Source organism: Poecile atricapillus, chromosome 2 (genome assembly GCF_030490865.1).
Source record: "Poecile atricapillus isolate bPoeAtr1 chromosome 2, bPoeAtr1.hap1, whole genome shotgun sequence".
Lineage (NCBI taxonomy): Eukaryota > Metazoa > Chordata > Aves > Passeriformes > Paridae > Poecile > Poecile atricapillus.
The window spans coordinates 70,330,857-70,355,092 of NC_081250.1; the positions used below are offsets into that span (position 1 = coordinate 70,330,857).

The 24,236-nt window shown below is 38.7% G+C and overlaps 1 protein-coding gene across 4 annotated transcripts in view; it reads left to right on the top strand.

Annotated features, from left to right (window-relative positions):
* PIGN (phosphatidylinositol glycan anchor biosynthesis class N) overlaps window positions 1-24,236 on the top strand; it is a 98,697-nt gene that overhangs the window by 28,856 nt on the left and 45,605 nt on the right. For 2 of the 4 annotated variants that reach the window (XR_009276953.1, XM_058832863.1), the window contains exons 6-12: window positions 466-590; window positions 1,825-1,955; window positions 5,721-5,837; window positions 9,791-9,831; window positions 11,316-11,375; window positions 12,427-12,519; window positions 14,745-14,800. Coding sequence is in view for 3 of the 4 variants with exons in the window: in XM_058832863.1 (XP_058688846.1) it covers window positions 466-590; window positions 1,825-1,955; window positions 5,721-5,837; window positions 9,791-9,831; window positions 11,316-11,375; window positions 12,427-12,519; window positions 14,745-14,800 (623 nt within the window). In the remaining variant the exon portion in view is untranslated. The remainder of the gene's footprint in view (window positions 1-465; window positions 591-1,824; window positions 1,956-5,720; window positions 5,838-9,790; window positions 9,832-11,315; window positions 11,376-12,426; window positions 12,520-14,744; window positions 14,801-24,236) is intronic. The other 2 variants (XM_058832864.1, XM_058832865.1) reach the window with 2 other exon arrangements.

The window sequence follows — 24,236 nt, forward strand, 5'->3', positions numbered from 1 at the left end:
ATCTCAGTCCTGCAGAACCTCTTTCCAAAGCAAGAATATTTGAGACCTTTGCTTCCAATTTAAATTCAGTAAATCAATAGAAATGTAGAGCCATAAGTGTCACTCAGGAATGGCTCATCAATTTGTTTATATAGGAGGCAAAGGAGGGATGATGTATTTTTGCCTATGCAAACTCAAAAAAGCCCATACAAAACCAAACCAACAAATAAAAACCCAACAAAAAAAGCCACCCAAACAACAAAAGAACACTTCAACGTTGTCTTAGATAAGCTGAAAATTTGAGCTGATTGCACTGATAGTAGTTGTCCTCCAAGCTGTAAATTGGGAAGTCATTATTTTTCCTCCTTTTAAACTCTAATAACTACTAATATTTTGACATGGAAACAGCAGTGTTTTAGTTTTAATAAGATGCTTATCTTCTTCCATTTTAATTTGATTAATATATTAATGGCTTATTCCATACAGAGCTTTTTTAATTCTTCCAGAAGCAATCAAACATTATTCTCTGCTCTGAATGATGAGAAAGTGGTTCTGTTCCTGCATTTGCTAGGTATAGACACCAATGGACATGCTCATCGTCCAAACTCAAGGTAATCGAGATATTAATAAGCGTATCTTTCTTACTAGTTTTAAATGCATATAGTAACATTTTTAAAGGTGCAATTTATCAAGCCAGAAACAAGATTTGTAGTGTTGGGGATCATATATGTCACTGTGATCACCTATATTCTGAACTTTTTTGTGTTATTTTGTTTTTTTAAGGTCCCATCTTGTAGAAATGGCAGATTTTTGCTGTATACAGTATGTCAGGTTGTACTCCTTTATTCAAGTCTGATTTTTAGCAGTTGTCTTAGTTACAGCCATCACAAAATGTAGAGGATATGTAGGAAATGCAGTTTTAAACATAAAATGGATGCAGTTTTCAGATACCCCACTGCTGAAGTGATCATTCAATTTATAGACAACAGTAAGCTCAGCACTAATGGCTGCAAATTCTAGCATTATGTTTAGGCTTTCCTTATTGCACTTGAAAAGAGTGAAGAGTTTAGATTAACAGTTCTCATCACCAATTCATCTTGAAATGTGTAATTTGAGAACTTTCTTTAAATTTCTTCACATCCTGCTTTGCAGGATTTTATGTCTTTCTCTTGATCCTTGCATACTTTTAAAATTCTCTGATTTCCTACATCGTTCTAAAGTTCATACTTACTGTATGTCTAATGCTCATTTATTATTATTTTTTTAAAGACAGAGTTTTAAAGCTGACTTTAGCAACAGATAGGAAATTGGTTGTCTGAAGTTAATCATGGTCACTTTTTCTAAAAAGATACAATTTTTTTATTTAGCCTCTATTCCAGAAAACTAGGGTCTGTCCTGATCTGTGAATCATCTCAAAACACTGACTGCCTGGTGAGATCTTTCTTTGCTATTTAGTTACCAGCTTAAAGTATTTTTTGCAATTTACTATTTAACGTTATTTGAGTTTTCCAGAATTCCTTCGTTTTGGCATTCTGCTTAACTTGCCTGGCAGCTGTGAGTAGTAAAATTATAGTCTTATGTCAAGGACAGGTCAGATTTGAAATATAAATCCATTTGAAACTGTGGTTTCGGTAATCTTCAAATTGTGCTGCAATGATTTAATATCTCCGTAAGACTCAGAGGTGGAGAGATTTTACATCTAGGAAGCCTTTTGTTAGCTTGAGGTTCTTTTGAGGTTAAAGCTGTCTGTACTCAAAGGATTGGGCTTTATGACCATGGATAAGTTGTTTTATACCAACTGTGAGAGTCACCTTGAATGTAACACACTTTTTTCCTATTTTTAAGGGAATACCATGAGAACATTAAACTAGTTGATGAGGGTGTGAAAGAAATTGCTTCACTGATTGACAATTTCTATGAAAATGATGGGAAGACTGCATTTATTTTGACTTCTGACCATGGAATGACAGATTGGGGTGAGTATTTTTAAATATTGAATATCAGTTGAGTTTATGGGCATCTGGTGTATGATTAGAGAGCTCTGTCCCATGAGAAGCTTTGGAGCCCTTGCTTTGATTTGGTATACTAAGTGTTGCTTGTGTATGAAAATCCATGCAAATTGCTGTGACAGCTACATTCCATGTCTGGACAAAAAAAGACACTAAGTTAGAGCCTAACGTCTCAGTGACTGCTAGTAGGGATAGAAAGATTGCTGCAGAAAACCACCTTAAGCAGGAGGAAATGGTGTTATTTGGCTGCCAGCGGCAAATTTGGTCTTGTTCCAGCCCCTCTGGGGAGATACAGTTCTCACTTTGGCGCTCTAAAGCACTTGGAAAAGGTGGGAAATCTGTCCAGGAGCTAGTGAAAAACTATATAGGGAGAGGTTTTGTGAGGAGTGCAGAATCTTTTTGCTTATTTTGGTCTTTTAAGCACAGCAGAAAGGATGGGACTGCTGTGTGATCTTTTTAGAGGAGACTGGTGCTGGAGACAGGTGAAGAAGCTGAGAGTACAGAGAGGAGTGTGAGGTACGGGCTGACGATGCTGATGCCCACAGAGGAGACTTGTGAAGGGTATGGCCACAGTGACCAAATGCTTTGAGGGCAGATGAGAAAAGTTAACAATGGTAAGCTCATTTAGACATTTTCCCCTAGTTCTTTCTTTTTCAAGAATCTTAAGAGCAGTCCTGTCCTTGTGTGCTGCCAGTGAAAGTCTCTCTTCCAATGCTGTGCGTTTGCAGCTACTATGATACTTTTGAACCAAGGCTGCTCCAGGCATGTTTTGTTGTGGCAAAACAACAGTCAGGATCTTACTCTGTGTGTGAAATCCTGCAGTTTTTCAATTGAAGGGATGCAGATTTTTTCTGTCATCAGAGATAACAAAAATATTTGTATATTTATTCAATCAGCCTAATTACCATCTGTTCATTTGCAAAATAGTCCATTTTGAATATTATTTACTGTCGAGCTGGCTGCCACTTGCAATAAAATCTTAATTCTGCTATATTTTTTTGTATGTTTCAATAAATTATTTTATGTTTTTTTAATAAGGAAGGGGTGTGTATATATGTATTTTTATATATATGATCATAGGGATCTCAGGAGGTCCAACCACCTGCTCAAGGCAGGATTAGCTTTGGAATCAGACACAGATGGTAGGGCTTTATTCAGCAGGGCCCTTAAAACCTCAGAGAGATGGAGCCTATGCAACCCTTTTGGGCAGGCTGCTCTGCTGCTTGCCTGCCCTCGTGGAGAGGGAAAGGTTTTCTTTATCTGCAGTCTGAACTTCCTTTGTTTCAAATTATGCCTGTTCTGTCATGCTCCCACTGTGCACCGCAGTGATACTCTGGCTCCATCCTCTCTCAAACCCTCTCACAGTGGGGTACAGGTAGGCTGCTCTGGTATGTTCTCCCCAAAGCTATTTCTTCTCCAGTCTGAACAAGTCCCAGTCCCTCAGCTGCTTCTGACAGGGCAAGTGCTCCTCACTGAGACCATTCCAGATGATGGGTGTCCTTCCAGTGCCAGAGGGGCCCAAAACTGGATCCAGTGTCTAGAGGTTGTCTCACAGGTACTGAATAGAGGAAAACAATCCCTTCCCTGAAACATTCTCCTGTTAACACTGCCTGGGGTGCTGTTGGCCTTCCTCGCTGCCAGAGTGAGCTGCAGGGATGTTCTCATTATGTACTGGATCCTTTGAAGGGGGAATAAAAGGTGTTAGGAGTTAACTTATTCAGGCTTAGAGAACCACTGGTCTGTCATAGTTTTCTGTCATCTCTGTCTTGAAGGAAAAGCTTGATCTTGTGCCAGAAGTGTCAATAACTTTGAAGCTGACATAATTGATTCCAAGAGCAAACCCAGAGGTTCTGCTCGGGCCCATTGTGAGCTATCTGAAGGACAGTTCAGGAGCTTTAATTTGAGCTGGTTGGTAGTATCAGCCACTGCTGCAGCCTTTCAGTGGTTATTTGCAGAATGGGATGTATACCAATTTTAAAACAAATTAAAGATTGGAAGGATGGGGGGGGGCTATTAGGGAAAAGAATATTATCTGAATTAGACATGATCAAAGACGTTGGGGTTGCTAGCAAAAACCAGTGAAGTTGCTTTCTTCATCTGACCCCATAATTTTGCTTTAAATTGATGTCTGATGGAACTGCTGACCACCAACGCAGGGCATTCCATGCCCACCCTCACCTTGGCCTCTTGTTCCTGCTACCATCCTGATACAAGTACCTGTGTGGTATGCTGGACGATGGAACAGACAACTAAACAACAACCCTTCTTCCCTCTTTCCTCTGAAAAAGGCTATTTGGAGAGTGTTGGGGGTGGAATCTGGAACTGACCCAGCTGAAAAGAATTATTTTTCTTCCCCTCTTGTTATTCAGATCAGGCTGAAACCTAGTTCTTTGTAACAAGGAGGGAGTGGATGTAACTGCCTCTCTCTGCTGTATCTCTTAAAGTATTCATAGAGGCAGAATATCAGTGAAATGCAAGTGGAGCTGGTGTCTTGGCTAAAATGTAAACTTACCAAAATATCACTTTCCTTCTGCAGTAATAAGAATAAAACTGATATAAGAAATAATCCCTGGAAGATACAGGAAGTGCTCTCTCCATAAGGTCTTTTTCCAAGTTCTTCAAAGAAGAGCAGTTGTTGCTGTTTTTTGAACCCAGACAGTGCCCACCAAGAAAGATCAGAAATCTAATTCCCAGACCAGTGTGTTCTTAAGCTTTGAGCTGTTTAAAGTAAGCAAAGTTGTCTCTTCAGCTCTGCTGCAGTGATTGTTTTAAGGACAGAATTGGGTATGAAATTTGGAATAGCCTTAAGGCTGCACAACAGTGTGCTTTCTTTTCCCTCTGTATTTATTAAAATATATATTTATAGACAGAGAAGAGCATGTGTCTATGCAAACATAAGGAAAATGTGTAGTCTTGTGCACCATGCAGTGACCCACATAGGGTTTGTATATCAGTCCTTCCCTTTGAGGCTGGGTTATCTCACTGCTCTGGTACCTCACCCACTGGGTTCAATCACAAGTGTTTCTTTCAAGCTTTTGTGGCTCCTGCTTTAGTACAACTGCTGCTGACATGTCATAGTTTTCAACCTTCCTGCTTTTGGTGGCTGATATGTTAATCTGGAGGGAATCAATTTCCCCAGGGAAGAAAGTAATGTTCTATCAATTTTTAAGGAGTGTGCTAGACTTTGAAACCTTAAAAATTAACTTCTATCATTGTTGTAAGGATGACAGTTGCAATGCATATTGCTTCCTGGTTTTGAAGTGGAAGTTTAATTCTTATTCAGAGGTCAGTTCTATATGATTTTTTTTTTCACATGTGCCTGGTATTACTGAAATCAAGCATTCCTGGTTTCACTGAGATGCTCAGGATAAGCACATGTACATGTTTTGAGCTGATAACTCGTCTATATGTTGGGGCTTTAAAAATACTATGGTTTTAATTTCTGTATGTTAAAAATTTGGGGGTTTTAATATAAAATGTTATATCTTTATAGTCTTGATTTAACTGATACTGATTTCCCACCTTGAAACTTGAATTTAGCCTTTATTGTTAGTTACTTGTTAGTGACATAAAAATAAGCGATGAAGTTGGAATAAATTGTCTGTAACAGGCTTTTAGTATGTCTGTAACAAGAGCTTAGTACATGTGTGCATATTTTTATTGCATGTAGATTTTGTTTGTTTTTACAGCACGTCTTAAAATTTCTATTTTTTTTTGTTTGGTGTGTCTTAGGATCCCATGGAGCTGGTCATCACTCAGAAACTTTAACACCACTGATTGTCTGGGGTGCTGGGGTAAATTATCCACAGAAAGTTACTTCCCAGTTCTTTGAAGACAATTTTTTGAAAGGTAGGTGAAATATAAAACTTAAGTGAAAGATTGTGGTGGAAATGGAGATGTTTTTAACCATTACACCTGGTGATCTTCACTAACTTCTTTTCCATTTCAATAAGTATGATTTGCTTTGTGTGGTGTGTAAAGAAAAGGGGCAGGATATGCCTAAGGAAGCTACTGCTAAATTGGGTAGATAACATCAGTCAGTTTTCTTTTCTAATCATAGAATTGAAAACTTTCTCTCTTTGTTGACAGGAGGCTATTCATGCTTCTAAAACTTAGTTCCAGAGGAGACTTAATTTTTAGGATCTCCCAGTGGATGAATGCTGTTTGTGCAGAAACATGATAAGTTGACAAGTTCAAAGACACCTTTCTAACTTCACAGCAGAACACTGTGGACTTTCCAGGGGCCATCTTGTCTCATTTGCATCCTTGTAGCTATTGTGCAAATGTAAATGGCTTTTCTCTATGAAAAACTGTGATTCTTCACTGTTATTTTTCCCTTTTATAATTTATTTAAGAGTAAACTTTTTTAAAATAATGAATTTCCATTATTTCACATACATAATGCAATAAACACTGAAATATCAGTGGGGTTAGACAGTCTTTAACACGTGAATAAATAGTTCCTCTTTCACGTACTCCATACTTGCAGCCTGCTCTGTTTCTTAAGATGGCTTGAGTCTTGGGTTATTGCTCACAATCAATGAGGTAATGACTTTCTATTTAATTGGATTGTTTGTCAAGGTACATTAGAGAAAACAGGCAAAAATTGCTTCACCTGGAGGTTTTAACTCCACCCTCTGCTCTCAAGCAGGTATTGGGTAACAGATTAGGTCGTTTCAGAAATAGATGGTGGTAACATTTCACTCTTTGCACCTAACTGCTGCTATAAAACTATGGCATCTGTGATAAAATTGAAAATGAGTTGTAGAAAAAAAATAGAAAACAGAATAAAACAACTGATTTTGGCATCTGTGATGGCTGATCTGCTAGACTTTTCAGGACATTTGATGTCTATGGGTTGATCTATAATAGATAAATTTTACAACTGTCAGTTTCTTTAATTCTCAGCAGCTTTAGTACAAACCTCAGCATTTGAATTCAAATCATGATGAAAATGGTGTGAGAGATTTCAAAAAAGATGAGCATTGAGCTGACTCCCAGGTGCACAATAAGGAAAGCTATATGGCCCTCATCTGTTAGGCAATGTGTATTTACTTAAAGGACAACATTTGTCTGCACCCTGCTGTGCCTGCTTCATATTGTCCTTCTGATGGTTAAAAAAAACAGCAAACCAAATAACCACACAAAAAAACAAGCACACCAAAGCAAACATCAGAAACTGCTCCATTCATTTTTTACTAGCTTTGTGTCTGTCAAGCATGTTGTTGCTTTGTTTAGACACTAACCTTACAGATTCTTAATTGCCAAGGATGATGTCTATTGGAGATTTGAGATGCTCTGAGTATCTTGGGAGTTTGAATTTCTATTTGGGTAATAAGTATCTTCTTAAAAAGTGACTGTTCTCTCTATGGTAGTACTTCAGAGTTTCTAGGTTACGTAGCTTAGAAGTGAAGAGAAAATTGTTGAAATGGAACTTAGGCTTGCACAGATCAATACAGTTCACCTTCTCCATTGTTGCAATCCCAGATACTTTCACAAAGTTAACGTTTAAAAGAAAAAAGAGGAGTTTAAAGGAAAACAAACTCTGTTTAAAAGAGTTGTCTTGAAAAGTTCTTTGAGGCTGTCTTTCCTGCTCCATACAGCTCCAGCTGTGACTGTGTGCAGGGGAGGAGGGTGTTTTCAAGACTGCTGTGTCACTGATGTATGCAGGTGTCAGGCTTACATTTCCAGTTGCATGCTCCAGTGTTCAAGTTCTTTCATCTATTGACAATCCTTTCTAATTTCTCTGAGTTAAGTGTTTATGGAAATATTGACAGAACATTTCTAATGCTGACAAACTTCTTATGCTCTGTTCAGTGCAAGCACACTGTAGGCAGCTCAGTAAATTGTCTTTCTTCTCATTGTTGCCATGGAGGGTTCATACCCCCCAAAGGCAGTGCCAACAGGCAGGACTTAGCCTGCCCAGTTTGTCACAGAGTGATTAATGTGCTTCTTGCATGGCCAGAAGGGCACAGAGTCTGCTCTGGGTTGACAGCCTTCTCCTCACCAATTTCATCACCTGTGCTCTGCCTTCCCTCAGGCTTGATCATGCAATCCTCTTGGAAAGTTTTGTTATGGCAGCCTTGCATGCTGTGGGCAACCATTTGGCTGCTGGTTTGACCCTTCTTCAGAAAGAAAGAGAATACAGAACTTCCCTCTAGCTCCTCATGGGCTGATGGTTGACCCTGGGGCACAAGCCCAGAGGAGCTTGTGAGTGAAGGCACAACCTCCTGCAGCATCAGGACGTGGGGTGCTTGATGACGTTACACACAAGACTGGTTTGTAGGGGGCTCAGCCTGCATTGCCACAGCTGAGGGAGCTCAGTGTGTCCTCCACTAGTTTGGCTTCTGTGATGTTTTATGTGAGATTTTCTTTGGTTCATGTAGCCTCATCCCCAGCTTATTTTTGAACTGGCACTTCCTTGCTGTTTTCCAATATTGTATGCATCTGACGGGCCAGTGGGCTGCAGTGAAAGCAGGGCAGGATAAAGGCCAAAAAACCCTCTAAAAAGTGGGTGAAAAACTGCTGAGGACTGTGCAGGAAACCTAGACAGTGAGCTGGAATCAAAAATTAGTGCAGGCAGCACCTACAGCCAAGATGCCTCACTCCTGGGAATACAGCCTGGACTGGCCGGTCTGTAGGTGTGTCCCAATCCTTAGGAGTTCTGGGCTCAGTGTCCTGTGGCTCCTGGTCCAAAGCAGATGTCTTCAATTCTGCATTTTGGAATATCTGAATAGGGCACGTGGAGATGAAAAAACTTCTGACAAAAAGAGATGTTTTCTCTAGCAGAGATAGTTTCTTCCTTCCTTAGGCACATTTTGTGTGTGCATAGATAGTTTTCCAGTGTTTTTCTTTGGAAAATTCAGAATGAATTCAGGCAACTCATTTATATAATAGAAATATGGATAAGAGTCTGTTTCTGGAAATTTGAGTCCATTTCCTTTTCTGAGAAGCAAAAGGAAGCAAACTTGTTTCTTTTGGTGTGAGTTTAACAGAATTAATGATTAATGCTGCTAATACTTCCCCTGTGTTGCCATGGGAACTCCCTGTAGTTTTCTCACTACTGTTAAAGTACAGGTCTACTCTTCAGGGTGCTTGTGGAACCAAATAACACTGACCTGTACTCAGACTTCCAAAGGTAGCAGTGGTATGAGCTAATTGCTGAAAAATAAGTTTAATGTATGCAATACTGCAGATGTATGAAAGAGAAAAACAAAAACAAACCTTGCTAAACTCTGTTTTTAAATAACTCTCCGCCCCCAAAGAGAGCAGGCAATTTTCTCTTTATTTCCTTAGAGGCCAGCATAGAGCAGGAAAATATAATTTTCAGCCAGGTTTTTGTATGATGTGCCAAAGCTTTAGGATCTAATGTTTGTACCATGCTGTACCAATGCATTTAGGACCTTGGGTTAGCTTTTTTTACAAACTATTGAAGAGATTCTATAAATCTCCTAAATCTGAGTTTGATTCTTTTAGTTGGCACAGGAGGTAATACATCACGGTGCTGAAAAAAATAAAAGCCTTGGCCCTTCTTCTACTGATCTAGGGCACAATTGCAGGCAGCAATTTACCCTGCTGGATAAAAGAAAATATGAACTGAAATGAATGCATTTTGTTGTTTCTGTCTGTTGAGTTCTATCTGTAACCCTTCATGAGCTGGCATCCTAATGTAAAATCGTAATTTTCTTTAGTACCAACACTTTACAGAAAATGGTAACAAGATATTAAATGTCAACTGAACTTGAACTGTCCTTTCAAATCTGTGTAGATTAGCTGTTCAGGTGTTCTGTTTTTTCTTGCAGAATGGAAACTGGAGAACTTGAAGAGGCTTGATGTCAATCAGGTATCAAACATACCTAATTTAGTAGTTCATAAATTTTCACCTTAAATTTTGAGTTTAGTGTGATTTAAAGTAATTTGCTTAATTTGAATGATCAAACCGATGTACCATTTCCCTAGAAATGGGAACTGCAGTAACATGAGGATGTTTAAATTGCTTGTTGATGCCTGACAGCTGCACACAACTTCTCCTGAAGATGCATTATTGCACCATTTATTAAAGTGATCCCACACAGCTGTAGGGAGAGTGCAGTAAAATATACCAGGTCCCCCAAGCTGCTGTTACTAAATGAAAACAATTTCTTGCTATAGTGGTAAACTGTGGGGTTTTTTCATCTGTGATTGTGGCCCAAATATTTTGCAATTTAGATAATTAGTACTGTAAAGGAAGAAAATAAGGTGAACAACTTATCCTTTGATCCTAAGTCAGTCAAGCTTTTTTAAACTGTGGTGCTTCATCATCTTACAAAACCCAATATATGAATAACAGACTCCAAACCTGCTCAACAAGGGAAATAATCGCATGCTAGAAGGTTCAAATTGGGAATGTTCTGGATCAACTTCTTTAAGCAACGCCCTGGTACAGAACTAGAGATTAGTTTTCCTTTCAAGGTTGGTAGGAGTAATGGCAATATTGTTTTGAAACTGTATAGAAGATTCTTGAGTATTACTTTGTCCTGGATAATGGAGTTCTCAAAGACAGAGCTTTTTGTCCTTTAGCATATGTGGGAATATGGGTAAAAATAGCAAACAAGACTTCTAATTATCATTACACTCCAAGTGTATTGTTCTCTACAAATAATAGTTTGGAGTTTTCCCAGTACATCTGAGGCTGTAGCAGAGCCTGTGGTTTCAGTTTAGTTTCTTCAGATTTATGCTGGAGAAACAAAGAATTTTGGTGTGTAGTTTTATATTAAAGGAAAATATAAACCTTGTAAGAGGCAGTGTTTATTATCACAAGTAGAAGGAAATGGTAACTTATTTTATGAGATGCCTTGGTGTAGATTCAAGGGCCTTTCTGAGTGCTGACTGGACATTAAAAAACTGCAGAAACTCTCCCTGAAGGGGAGAAGGTGAGTAATCTGTGCTGTGAAAGCCTGGGATAAAGAATGTTGTGAAGAGCAGTATATCCAGTATACTGCTTAAAACTGTAAATATTAAATTAGTTCTTTTGGTCATATAGTCATAAAAAGTGGTATGCCTCTCTGAGTGCAGTAAAGGAGGTACTGAATTCCTGCAAATAAATACTGGAATAATTATACTTGCTTTTTAAATGAAATGTATTTTTTGAAGCTTGATCAGCAGTGGAGCTTCACATTTTGAATGCCACAGCTACTGGAAACTAAAAAACCAAAAAACTTGTTGTATGTATAACTTGGTAGTATTACAGAATTAACTTTTGCAAATGCAGATATGTTAAAATTAAGCTGAATTTATTAGCTCTAGAGGCTGAAACAATGTTAAATGGGAATGCTTCTGTTTGCACAGGCTGATATAGCACCACTGATGGCTTCCCTTATTGGTGTGCCTTTCCCCCTGAACTCTGTGGTAAGAAGTACAAATGTTTTTCTATGTTATAAAGATCTGTTCACCATAAAGGAAGAGGTATTGGGGGCAAGACTTGAGGTGTGTGGGAAGGATTACAGATTTGTAAAAGTGTGCTACGTTGTGAAGACTGCTTGTAGTTTTAATTTTATGTGTGTATCTTTAATTTAGAGTACAAACTTCAATGTATTTTAATTGGAATGGCAGCTGGTCCTTTTGTAATCTGCAACTTTATACTCTTGAGCTATATAAAAGTTTTTTGTTACTTTGTTTTTAGGGATGGTAAAAACGCAATATGGTTTGAATAACACATGATTTTGATCATGAAAGCTAAACCTGTAAACAAGCCAGTTCCTGCAACTTAATGTTCAGTTAGTTCTAGATTAAACTAGTGCACTTTCCTCAGATGTTATCTTGTGCCTCTAATTTAGTGAACAGTGAGATGGCTTTTTCTTTTAATTTCTCTCATGTATTATTACATAGTCCAAAAGTTGCCTCATAAATATCTAATAGACAATTAGCATGTCATTAGTGTGCTGTCACGCTGCTAGTTTCACATACAGAACACCTATTTACAGCATGGTTTTTGAAATATTTCTTCTGGAGACTGCCCCAGGGATTGTCCCTTTGTCCTGCACTCATTGCTGGTCGTGTGAGGAAAGCTGCCCAACACAGGGTGGCATGGGAGCTGCTGCCTTTCCTACCAAAAGTACTGGGTTGAGGCAGGCCCAAATGAGGCTTTGGGTGGAAGACTTTTAAGGATATGGCTTCTGATTAAAGATTGAGTTTATATTGTTTTATAGTATATAGTTTAGTAACAACTTTTGTTATTGGTGGTTTTTTGCATTGTTTTTTGCAAGCTGAGATATTACAAACAATCCCTGTGATGTTGCAAATCTGTGTGAGAAGAGTATTTTCAAAGGAGTTACAAGAGTTATTTCAGCAGTAATTTGAACTATTCTTCCTGCTTAATTGGCCAGCATTTCAGTTAAGAGAAATTCCTGTTATTTCATTTAATTTTCCTTTACTTATTATGTGTGTTTTTCTTCCTTAGGGAATTCTGCCTCTGGAGTATCTGAACAGTAGTGCTCTTTTCAAAGCAGAGAGCATGTTTACCAACGCTGTTCAAATTCTTGAGCAATTTAAGGTACTAAACATATGGTAAAAAAGCCCAACTTATTTGAATAATAGTTGTTGCTATTTGTAAAATAATTGTATGACTTATCCTATACATAGTGTGTTAAATTGAAAGGATTAAAATTGAATGCACATTCATTTGATTGAATAGCTGTGAGACTTATCTGAAGAAGTTTGAAAGACTTTAATAAACAGTTTTGGTTGTTTTTTTGTAAGGAGAATGAATAACTTTTTTTCTTGCTTCATAACAGAAATGGTGAGTTTTGTTGGTGCTAATATAAACCTACTTGCAGTATGTCGGTAGAATATGAATGCTGGTACAGGGGAAGGGAAATAATGCCTTTTCAATGGGGGCTGGGAGACAAGGCCTTAAATCAGGGTCAGTGCACAAACAGATCAGAAAGGTAATAGGCTCCTGTGCATTAAAGAAATTAAATTAGTGGCCTAATTAACTTTTAGCTAATGCTGTTATATCTGTTGTTTTGCTTTGCAAGTGTTCATCTCTGGCTTCTGTCTTGATTCATTTAATATTGGATATTACATTATGAGGACACATGAGTGGTCCAAACAAAAAAAGTTCTTGTTTCACTAAACAGTGGAGTGAGGAACTGTTCAAAATCCCAGTTTTGGCAAAGCATAGAAATGCTCTGAGGGAAAACTATCTTGTGGAGATAGAAGCTGAGACACAAAAGGACTGTTATCCTGTCTGGAAATTCATGTCATGATGGAAAAACAATGAACTAGCATGAGATGACCTCCACAAGATTAGCACCTTCAGCATCTTCTGTCCCTTTGTGAATGCCAGATTCACAAAGGTGTGGGTACCAGGGTGGCAGTCAGCAGCAGAATCAGTTTCAAAAATATGGTGGAGAGCTGACATGTAACAGGGAAAGTGGCTGGTGGGGTTGGACGTGAAATTTCAAACATGCTGATATCATCTCTGCAGCTGGAAGACCTCTGCTTTAAGAATTAAGGATGACTCAGCTCTTTTCACATAAATTGGCATCTTGGAGACTGTGGATGTGATTTCCTGAACCTGAGAGTTTCAAGCTCTTGGGGGCTGATCTGTTCCCAAGGGGAAGTCTTTTGGGGACTTTTTTCTCTCTCAAGGACTATTATGAAAACAAGGTTTTAGTTTCCCAAAAGAAAGACATGGATGTTCTGAGAGTGTTTTTCTCTTGTCGCACCAATGGGATGAGGGAGGTGTTTTTCCTTGTACCAATCAGGTTAACCTGTATCGGAACACCTTATAAAAAGGGTTGAAAACCCCAAAATAAAGGCTTCTGCCTCCTGAAATAAACCTCTGGCTGCTGTTTGTGATTGAACCCTCGCTCTCTACTTCGTGGCTGCTAACAACAGGAGATGATTTTAAAAATGAAGTAGTTCTGCTTCTCCTTTCCTTTGAGCGTACTTTAGTTCTGTTGTTCTGTAGAGCTATGTTATCGTTGTTGTTGTTGGCTTGTTTTTAGCCGACAGTTTGTTTTGGAATGATGCTGTCTGAATTTCCTGTATGTTTCACTGCTGAAGCAGAAATAGTGCACTGGCTTAGACATGCCAAATAGATTTTCACTTTTCCTGTGGTGGACTGACCTGACCACAATTTGTGCTCCCTGGGGATGATGCCGTGGATGAATAGAATGAAATGTGTGGGTTGCTACTTCTAGCTGTCAGATTTTACAAGTAGTGCGCTTAGGAAGTTCCTGACTGCACATTATGCCAACAGTCAGACTTGAGTCAGGCAGCTGCAGGAGGCCTTAAAGATATTTTGGAGAACTTTGGGCAAAGTGTCTCTGATGGCTTCAAAACCTTTTATTTTTGTCCATGTGCTGGTTAATTGATTTACAGCATTGCTTTGGCAGTATTTGCTGCAGCGTACTGGTGCCTCTCTGGCATAAATGGTGCTGGTTTCATTGAGGGAGGTTGTCACTGAAGCCTGGTAGCACTTCTAGCCGTATCTTCTTTGTATCCTGCAAACTGTAAAAGTCCTTCTGAGAAAAGGAGTGGCTGGAGCATGGTTTATGTATTTACTTTAGAGCAGGCCTGAGTTTCCAGGAATTCAGAAGAGTTGTGCATACTGGAGTATAGCACCCAGTTTCGTGGACAGCATATTGACAGTGTGTCTTCATTCATTTTCCAAAGTCTTAGAAATCTGTGATTTTTTTGTAGTTTAGTTCCTGATACAATATTTAGTCTTGTTGCATTTTGCATGTAATGATTTAATGCTCTTTTGTGCAGGTTAAGATGAGTCAGAAAAAGGAAACCACATTGTCATTTCTGTTCACACCATTCAAGTAAGTGTCTGTAAAAACTATGTATATTTTACCTGATTGTCTTATCACTTGCTTTGGTATTTCAGCGAGCTGCAACAACACATTCAGTCTCCTAAGTATTTTTTTAGATAGTAGTGTTTATCTTACTATGAAACTTTGCACTAGAACTCTGTGCAGTTAACTGCTACTTCTCACCAGACCTTTAAGACAGATTTGATTTTCAAAATCTATTCCTTACATTGAAATTTCCATTAAGGGTTATTTGTCTAAGCTTTTTTTTGACAGTATAGCTATATGGATTACACAGTAATTTTCACTTTTTTTTGTTTTTGTTTTTTTTTTGCTATGGTTTTTCCAGCATTCTTTGGGAGATATAAGTCCATATAGGGTCAGGAAGTGCAATCTGTTAATTCATATTTATGTAAAAGTTGAACTAAGAATTGTTTCGTCTGTGATTTAAATTCTCATGGAAAATAAATAAAATGTATTGCATCCAGGAAAGAACCTTACAATGTTTAGCATTTGTGTTGCCTAGTCTTAGTGTTCCCGGGGCTGTGAAGGAGTCTTTGTAGTGATTTGTATATCTGGGAACTCTGTTTTAATGTATGGAACAGTTACCACTCCTCTCACCTTTCTATCTTACCTAATTAAAGCTGCTTTTTCTTTTCCCTTTTTTCTGTTAAGGTTTTTAAAAGTTTTGCCATGGGTGCATGTGATAGTGTTCAGTTCTGCTCACAGTTTGTGGAGTGCTCCAAAAATGCCTTTTCACCAAGAGCAGCTGTTTTCCTTTAGGAAATAGAACTGATGTTAATTAAGATCTTTAAATCATAGCAGCAGTAAAAAGTACTTGAGTCCCTGAGAAGTATGTTTATTGTTAAAGATGATTGCTGTCTGTCTGAACAGACAATTGCTGTGTTATTTTATACCTCTCGCTCCTTCAAAGGGAAAGGTTCAAGACAGTCTGTGAGACAAAAGTCAAGTTAATCTTGGGCACATAATGAGTCCTTTAGAACAAATTTTGAATGACAGCTGCAGTATCAAAGAATTTACTGATCTGTATGAAATAAAATGCCCATATGGAAAGGATGGGCAGTCCTCTTTGATAAATGACTATTAGTTTGATATCACAGCTCTTTCAATTTTACCTTTCCTAGAGAAATAAGACTGATTCTATAAAATAGGATGTGCTTTTCTTAATGGTATATTGATCTTTAAATGAACTAAATATTACCAATTGCTTCATGGATTGCTGTCTTTCCTATTTTATGATATGTTGGATTGTTTTAAGTGGAAATGCCAGAGGCATTTATCACTTTGAAAACGCAACTAAAACTTGATATAAACATCTTGTTACTTTGGTATGATCCACTGCAAAAATAAATTAATTTTCTTTATATACTTTTCAATTTTTTCTGAATCAAAATTTGGATTAATAGTTGTTCCAGGAAAGGTTTTTATTTGAGGACAAAATAATTCCTTGGATGTGTGAATGTCATGGATGGAGTGATGCACCTCACTTATCAGAGAGAAGCAATAACTGTTTCACAATGTTTGATAGTAAATGCGACAGTGGTTAGCAAGATTCAGTGGCAAAGTACACTTGATTATTTACTGTGTAGAGGATGGGTCAGATAAAGCTGTCATGGAGACCCTCCTGTTGAGTTGTGAGATTCAGAAAAGACCCTTTTACATTCTAACCTCCTTCTCAGAGGGAGTTTAGGTGCAGCTGGGTCCAGACTTGATCAGTGGTTTGTGTCTAAAGGATCATACATGCGCAAACAAAACTTTGTGTTAGTTACCTAAGGTTCTAAGTTTGGAACGATTTTAATCACTCGCCAAGGGTCTGTTAAGGCAAGGAATCTGTCAGCCTTGAGGAGCGGCCAGTGGAGGTGGGGGAGGCAGGGAATCCACTGCCATGGTGAATTGCCTTATGGGAATGTTGTGTGGGTGGAGACTTTCTTTGTGGCTTCCAGATGATGCCGTTTACTCATTCTAGGAAAGCAGAAAAAGTCTCATACCATGGATGGTTGTGCACTAATGTAAATACTCACCCACAGTGTGCTGGGGGTAGTTTCGGCAGATTCTGATTCATCTTCACAGCTCTCCTTGACTTTCAAAACTTGGCTCATGTTTGGGAAGCTACCAAGGGGTCTTGTCCAACCTCTTACTAATAGTTGGGATGAAATGATCGAACACAAACTTACTTTTAAACAGATGAGTAACTTTCTAGTGCTCCAACTTGCAGGAACCAAAGGGAGACTGAAGGTAGTTTTAGGCATGACCTGCCTGTAGATCCATCTCCTCTTTTACATGCAGATGACTGAATGTGTGTGCAGTGAACACAAGCCTGAACTTCAGCTGCAGGTGCATTAGTATAATGCAAACCACATCTGTTCTTCACATAAATGATGCTTGAATCTGAATAGAGAGAGGGAAACTTATGGATCCCCTTCTGCTGTCTTTGATGAGATGCTTTTTTGGTGGTGGATAAAACAGGGTAGAAGGGAATGGTTACTTTTTCAGGAGAAGTTAAAAATGCAAAGGTGGGGACACCTACCTGGAGCAAGAGAAGTATTAGTGTGCTGTGCTCTGTTTTGTGGTAATTGTATGGAGGTTGTGTTCCTGCATAGCTGTAGCAGGACCAGTCAGCTAAGGTTTAATGTCAGGTTTAACCCTGATCTGTATTAACTTATGGGTGGCCTAACCTGCTGCTGCAGCTGAGCACAGTTCTGTGCCGTGTTTCTGCACTACCGTCCTTGCATTCAGACACAAATAACTTCTTCCACCTCTGTTCATTTTCAGTTGTTGTACAAAGGAGTTATACTCTTATTTAATCTTTCTGGTGCCTGAAGTATGTAACTTGAAGCTCACAAAGTGTGTGCTTCAGCATATGATGCTTTCTTCCTTCATAGTTTATTGGAGGTTAGTGAAGTGTAATTCAGTCTGAAGTGCTTTGGGATCATGAAGTTATGTAGAAAATATTAAATATTTTGTTTCTGACTATTACAGATTTTGCATTATTTCAGCAACTTTGTGACCTGAAAATGAACAAAGATATCTCTAAGAACTGAATTTCTAAAATTATTTAAAGGTGCAGTTGAATAAATTCTGTATAATAGAAATGTAGATATGAGCTCCAGAAGAAATCTGAGTTTAGAATTTCATATTGGGACATTCTGGTTTTAGAGGTGCAATTACTAATGAATATAGTTTTCAGAGTAGGGGGAGAAGAGAGGATATATTCACAAACAATGTGTTCTGTAGAAATTGCAACTTAACAGAAACTTAACCTGGACCTAATTTTTCAGTCAGAAATAGCATTAAAAGCTTTGTTTTAATATTCTGAGGGAAAAAAATCCTGTTTTCTGGTTTGATTTTCAGGTGTTTTATTGCTGAGTGAGTAGAAAACTGTTCATGACCTCCAGCTGCAATGACTCAAAAACTAGTGTTTGAGTTGTATGTTGAATATATTGCACCAAAAGCATCAAGTTAGTACATGCTTATATATGGATAAAATTAGCCTATTTTTGAAGTTGGCAACAGAGGAAGAATATGGAATTGGTATAAAGTTTCTGATTTCCACAGGGAATCTCATCCCTAGCAGAAGTGTGGCAGGCATAGTGGACAGGAAATGAAGGAAGCCAGTAGATATGTGCCCTTTCCTACTTGGATAAAAATTGCATCTCTCTCTGAAATCCATCTGTCAGATGTATAGTGATGAGAAGGAGGATGGAGCTGGTCATTTTGTTACCTGATAGGAACTTCAGTAGTGTCTACTTGACCAGGCTTGAGGCGGGTTAGAGTTTAGATAGCTCTGTCTATTAAAAAGGATATATCTGGCTGCCAGTACTGCCATTTCTGCTTTATCAAAGTGCCTTCATCAAGGAACAAATCTGGGTAAAAGTGTATCCTGAGGCTACTTATGAAACTGTTGAGAATACATTTCAGAAACTCAGCTCCAATTGTTTGATTCTACAAAGCAAGGTGCAGTATCCCTTGCTGATATTGACTACTTACCTGCACTTCCAGTTGGATATATGAAAAGTTACTATCTGAAATTTCTTTCCCACTTCCTTTCTCTCACTACCTTTTTTTTCCCCAACTGTAAAAGACATATTTTCAAAAACCATTTGCTTAGCAAAATCAGAGGCTTTTCTCAGAATTCGGAGAAGAAAAGCACCATGCTTTGACCTTTATGTGTAAGGAAAGGAGGTGCCAAGATACCAGATGCTTTGGAGGAAGTGAGAGGACAAATCTGAAGACTGCTGACAGAGGAAAACTGATGTCCAGGGTAGTGAACTATCTTAGTTTCTGACCATTTGATGTCCCTTACAGTATCTGCCAAGCTGGCACAGCTCAAAGAGAAATGTGCCAAGGGGCCAGATGCTACTGTTGCAAAATCATTCCCAAAGTTGGCATCTCTGGCCTGTGGAAGTAATCCTACAAGAAGTATCAGAAGGACAGTGTGGTATGGTGAGTAAATGGTGCATCAGTATTGCCCTAAAATCTGCATAACCTATTAGTGCAATTTTACTGTCCCAACAGGTACAAGACATTTAAGGTAATAAATGAGGCAGAAGCACAGGAGTCCTTTTGCATAGTCCTGGTGTACCCAGTGCTTTCAGGGATGGCTGTGCTTCCAGCTGTTCAGGTTCTGGTGCCTTATAGTAAGATGCAGGAGCAGTAGTTTAGGAACTACCATACAAAAAGGAATCCAAGAGATGAACAGCTTAAGTATAATCAGTGCTTGCATACTGCTAGCTGTTCTTTTTTATTGAATGTCTTAAAGTTTTTGTCAATAATGGTTGGGGACTTTTTAGCAGGAAATAGAAACTTGACTTTAAATAAGCTATCTTCTAGATATTGAGCTATCTTCTCATATATGAAAAATCCCATACCAACTTATATGGTGTTTTTAAAGTAAACTAATTATCTGAATGCTACATATTAATCATACCAAATAATTATTGTGCATTACCAAGTTATAACTTGCATATTTATATAGACAGTCACTGCATTTTCAATGTGCACTGTACAGCTATTAAATAAAAATATACTTCTCACCATATGAGAATGTAACTCTTCCTTTGCTCTATCCTCTAGTATGAATTGAGATATAACTCCCTTAAACATTTGTATGGATTTGGTGCAAGGAAGTATCAATCATGTGGAGACTAAGTCTTTCCACATAATTGCACATTATGTATTTTGTCAGTGATAGAAAAGAAAATAGAGTGTAGAGTGTCTTTGAAGATTATAGAAACTTCAGAAAACTGCCATGTGCACAAATCCTTCTTTTCTTCCTTTCTCTGATGACTGGAGATACAGTACTACATTGTTCGCTCTGTGTGATGGCCTTTCAAAACTTAAATAATAGATATTCCCACAAAATTGACATTTGGATCAAAGTGAAGCAAGTGATTTGTTTTCTACCATTGAGCAAGGCAGGGTTCCTTAAGATGTCAGTACATTGTTTGAAACATACCATTCTTGTTTTATTTAAAGAAATTACATTTATTGAAATAACTTGTAATATGTAAGATATTTGTGATACATGTGATAATGCTTGCAAGAGCAAACAACAAGCATTGAATGCCAAGAGGAAAGGGTGAAAATCTTGCAGTAGGGAAGGATAGTCTAATAGTGGTTATTCTTCCTGCACATTTGTTGGAATGCTTTGTGTCATCAGAGGACTTTTTATTTAGCAGAAGCACTGATTTATCTGCAAAGAGATTTCAGCCCCTTCATCCTGTGGTCAAGAATGAAGGACCAGCAGCTTCTATCAATTCCAGGTGAACCCTGGAAAGGCAGCCAGCTTTTCCCTTTCTCTACTTTGTCCCCATTGTGTTATCAGGTGTGAATCTAGGCACAGGGCTGCTGCTGGGACTGCTGGTACAAGATGGCCGGTGTGGTTACCTTTAGCCTGCTGGTGTTGGGAGGCAGACTGGCAGCCCTCTTCCCTCCACCCTTGGCTTTAAGAACCTGTGTATATACATCAAAAAACAGAACTGCAGTGCTGTAGAGACAAAGTGCTCAAATGAAAATAATGGCTTTATATTATTTTTTACAAAAAGCCCTCCTGATTAAATAGTAAAGGTATTATCTCTTCAGGGAGAAAGCAATGCCTGTTCTTTGGCAAAAATGTCAGCTTCTTTCTCACTGAATGGGCCATGTCTGAAGCACACTGCTGCTCAGGGAGGATGCAATCCTCTTAGAAGGTAGACATCCTGCTGGTCTTGAGTTTCAGCAGTGCACTCGGGAGCTTTTAGTTTGAACATGAAAAGCTGACTGGCAGCGGCTTCCACGCAGGAGGACTGGATGTAATTGGATTTACTATCAAGTAGGAAGTAGGTAAGGTCTTTAGAAGGAACTAAAAGGCTGGTGCATAAGATAAAATATCACAAGATTAATGTACATTTCTCTATTTCCTTGTATTAAATCCTTTTGGCCTTTTCGTGGAACTTGTGAGGCTTTGTGCAATGACGGTGAGGGAGGATTTGCAGCCGGTGGTAGGAGGGGACGGACACAATGCTCTGCTCTGGGGCATGAGGTAAGGGGCAGAGTACAAGACTTTTTCTGGATCTCAGTAAGAAAGGCCTAGTAACAAATAGCTTAATAAAATAGCTGTTTTAATGCTATAAAATGAATGGGAGATAGCAAGTAAATCATACATCCCTTCAGGTGCTGGGTACCCTGTATCTGGGGAGTGTTGGATCAGTTTTCTGACAGTGCCACACAGGTGCTGGCTGAAGAGATGTTCCCTTGTTTTGGTCATTCAAGCTGCTGTATGATTTTCTATCAAGAAATCAACTCTGGTGATAATTTCTACTGTCAGATGGAAAGGAGGTTCACATGAGAACTTCTTGCAGCTCTTACATGCATGAGGACAGGTAGTCAGTGTAATCCCTGCTATGGCGTGGGAATTGCCTGCAGGCTTCTCTCTTCCTACCAGCTGACTGGGTCTGTCCCATGGCCAAGGTATTTGGGCACCACAGGCCTGGGCCTGCTTAGGGTATGTGGATCTTTGACTCCTTGATGTATGATGGTCTTCTGGTCAGGATCAGTATAAGTGGTCTCCCAGGCATGTTTTGGTAGCCATGGGGCCCTGCTAGTAGGTACTTGCCCAGCACAGCACAAGCTGCCTGGTCTGGATGCAGCTGCTTGAAAAATGGTCACTAGAGTTTAGGATGGCCATGTAGGATTGTGGAACTGAAGAGGAGCTGTGGTATATAACATACACACGTAGCCACAGCACTGCAGATACCTAGATCCAGCTCATTGTCATAAATCATACATAAGTCATTGACATAAATCATCATGTGTCTTGCAGAGGTGAGGACCCACTTGCAGCATTGACAGGGTGTTGTTACGTAAAGTCAGCACATAGCCCTCCCCTGTAGTACTAAAATAGAAGAGACTTGAAAAATGGTGCCTTTCTTTTCCTTCAAGGATCTTCCACCCTCTCTGAAAAGTAGTTTCCCTTTCCAGGGCTGCAGAATCATGTCCTGCTATGACTTTCCGGACAAAATCCCTGCTCTTGGAAGATCCATGCATCCAGCTTCTCAATTCTGCTTTAAGAGTGCCAGAGGGACAGTTTCAGAGTGTGGCCTCCTCCCTTCTGGCCTTTGGTTCTCTGAAGCTCTTGCCATGGTAGTTTATATGCAAAATATGCTGCGTGCAGCCCAGTTACCTTAATTGCTTCTCTGTTCAGTGAATTGGTAGCTGGCAGTTTAGTTGTCAGCTCCTTTTTCTCTCATCTTTGTTATCTAAAGGATTTACATAAATATCCTAAGGCACTATGCTGTTGAATATGCTACATCAGGGATTCTGATTTGTGAATATTAAAGGCTGTTTTAATTTCTGAGACTTGACAGGCCAGAGTTAGAGCATTAACAGTCAGACCATTTCCTGCGGGTTCACTGATGTCCTGCTGGCCTCCTCTGCATGTTTGTGTATGTGATGAATACAAAAGCGCAGATGTACTGACAGGCTTCTGCAATGTGTCAGTAAATATACTTTTTGCTACCTTTGGCCTGTGGAAATGTGTGTCCCCTCCTTTCATTTCATTATGCTTTAAAGAACAAAAACCTCAGAACTTAAAAACAGAAACCTCTTATTGACTTTCTTAATCCTTTCCTTTCTTTTGGAGTGCCAGCAGTGCTTTTTAATGCTTCTTAAAAGAAAAAGGATAATTGAGTTGCAAGGATAACTTACTACAACCCTACAACTAGACTTCCTGACTAAGAATTTAACACAGTAGTCAGAAAATCCAGAAATACAGAAACCCACTTAAAATTTAGACCCTCCAAAACTGAAAGTCCTGGCAGTGGAACAGCAGGAGCAAAGAGAATAGATTAAGTTGGGATGGGGAATATTATGGGTTCTGGGCTTTATGAAGCTGCAATAAACCCTTCAGTGTAGGCTTATGTAGAGCACATTTTCTTTTAAAAAGCAGAACTTTAGTATACTAAAACTGTGGCTGTAATTTTTAAAATCTGTAATCAACATGCATCTTCTACTTATGAAAATGAAGTTTTTTAGGACTTGCTCTTTTAGTAGCTTGCCTGAAAATATTTTAATAAACTAGTAAAATTAAGGCCTTCTAAACAGATTAGGGATCACTGAGTTACCCACCAAATTGTTTAGTATTTCAAGCTTCACTCTTTGACCAAAACTAAAATGTATGCAAAGGATTGTCTCTTTATCTCATAGTACATGCTTTCAATCTGTCTTTGGCAGATACTAAGAACAGTAAAACAGTTCTTTCTTCTGAAAAGGCACATCTAAAGAACTAGAATTGACTTGATTTTGAAAAATGCATTTTAAAGGCTTCTGGCCTTTAAAATTCATGTAAATAGGTAATTTGGTGAGGTCAATAGTACTGTAACAGCTTTCTTTTTCCTGATTATCGCCCCAGGTAACATCATGTACTCTGCATTGCACAGAAAGTTCAACAGAAAGAATATATCATAGTTCCAGACTTTGATTTTTGAAGTATTTATTTGGTCAGTTTTTCACATTTTGTTAAATGAACTCAGTCTTCGCATCGCTTGCCATTCATTGTCTTTGTGATCGTTCTCTGCTGTTGATGAAGTGGGAAGGTTTTCTCTTATGCATTTTATTCTGCCCCTACAAAACTGCAGAGTACTTTGAAAAGTAAACAGAAAACAGGAGAATGAAAAAGTTGGGTTCATTTGTGATTGCACTGTCATCAATATTAAGTCTCTGCACCCATGGGTTGCTAACTGGAGTGAATTTTAGAACAGAAAAAAGTGTGCAATCATGTTTCTGCCACATTAATAGTGTTGAATGCAGAAAGATCTGTGTCTACTCTCCATTACCCACCTGATGCTGGGTGCCGTCCTGTTGTGCATTGGGAATGTTTGAAGGTAGCCCTCATGGTATTTTTGAATCCTGTTGCTGCACTGGCTCAGTTGGTTTTGAATAGCAGCCCTGC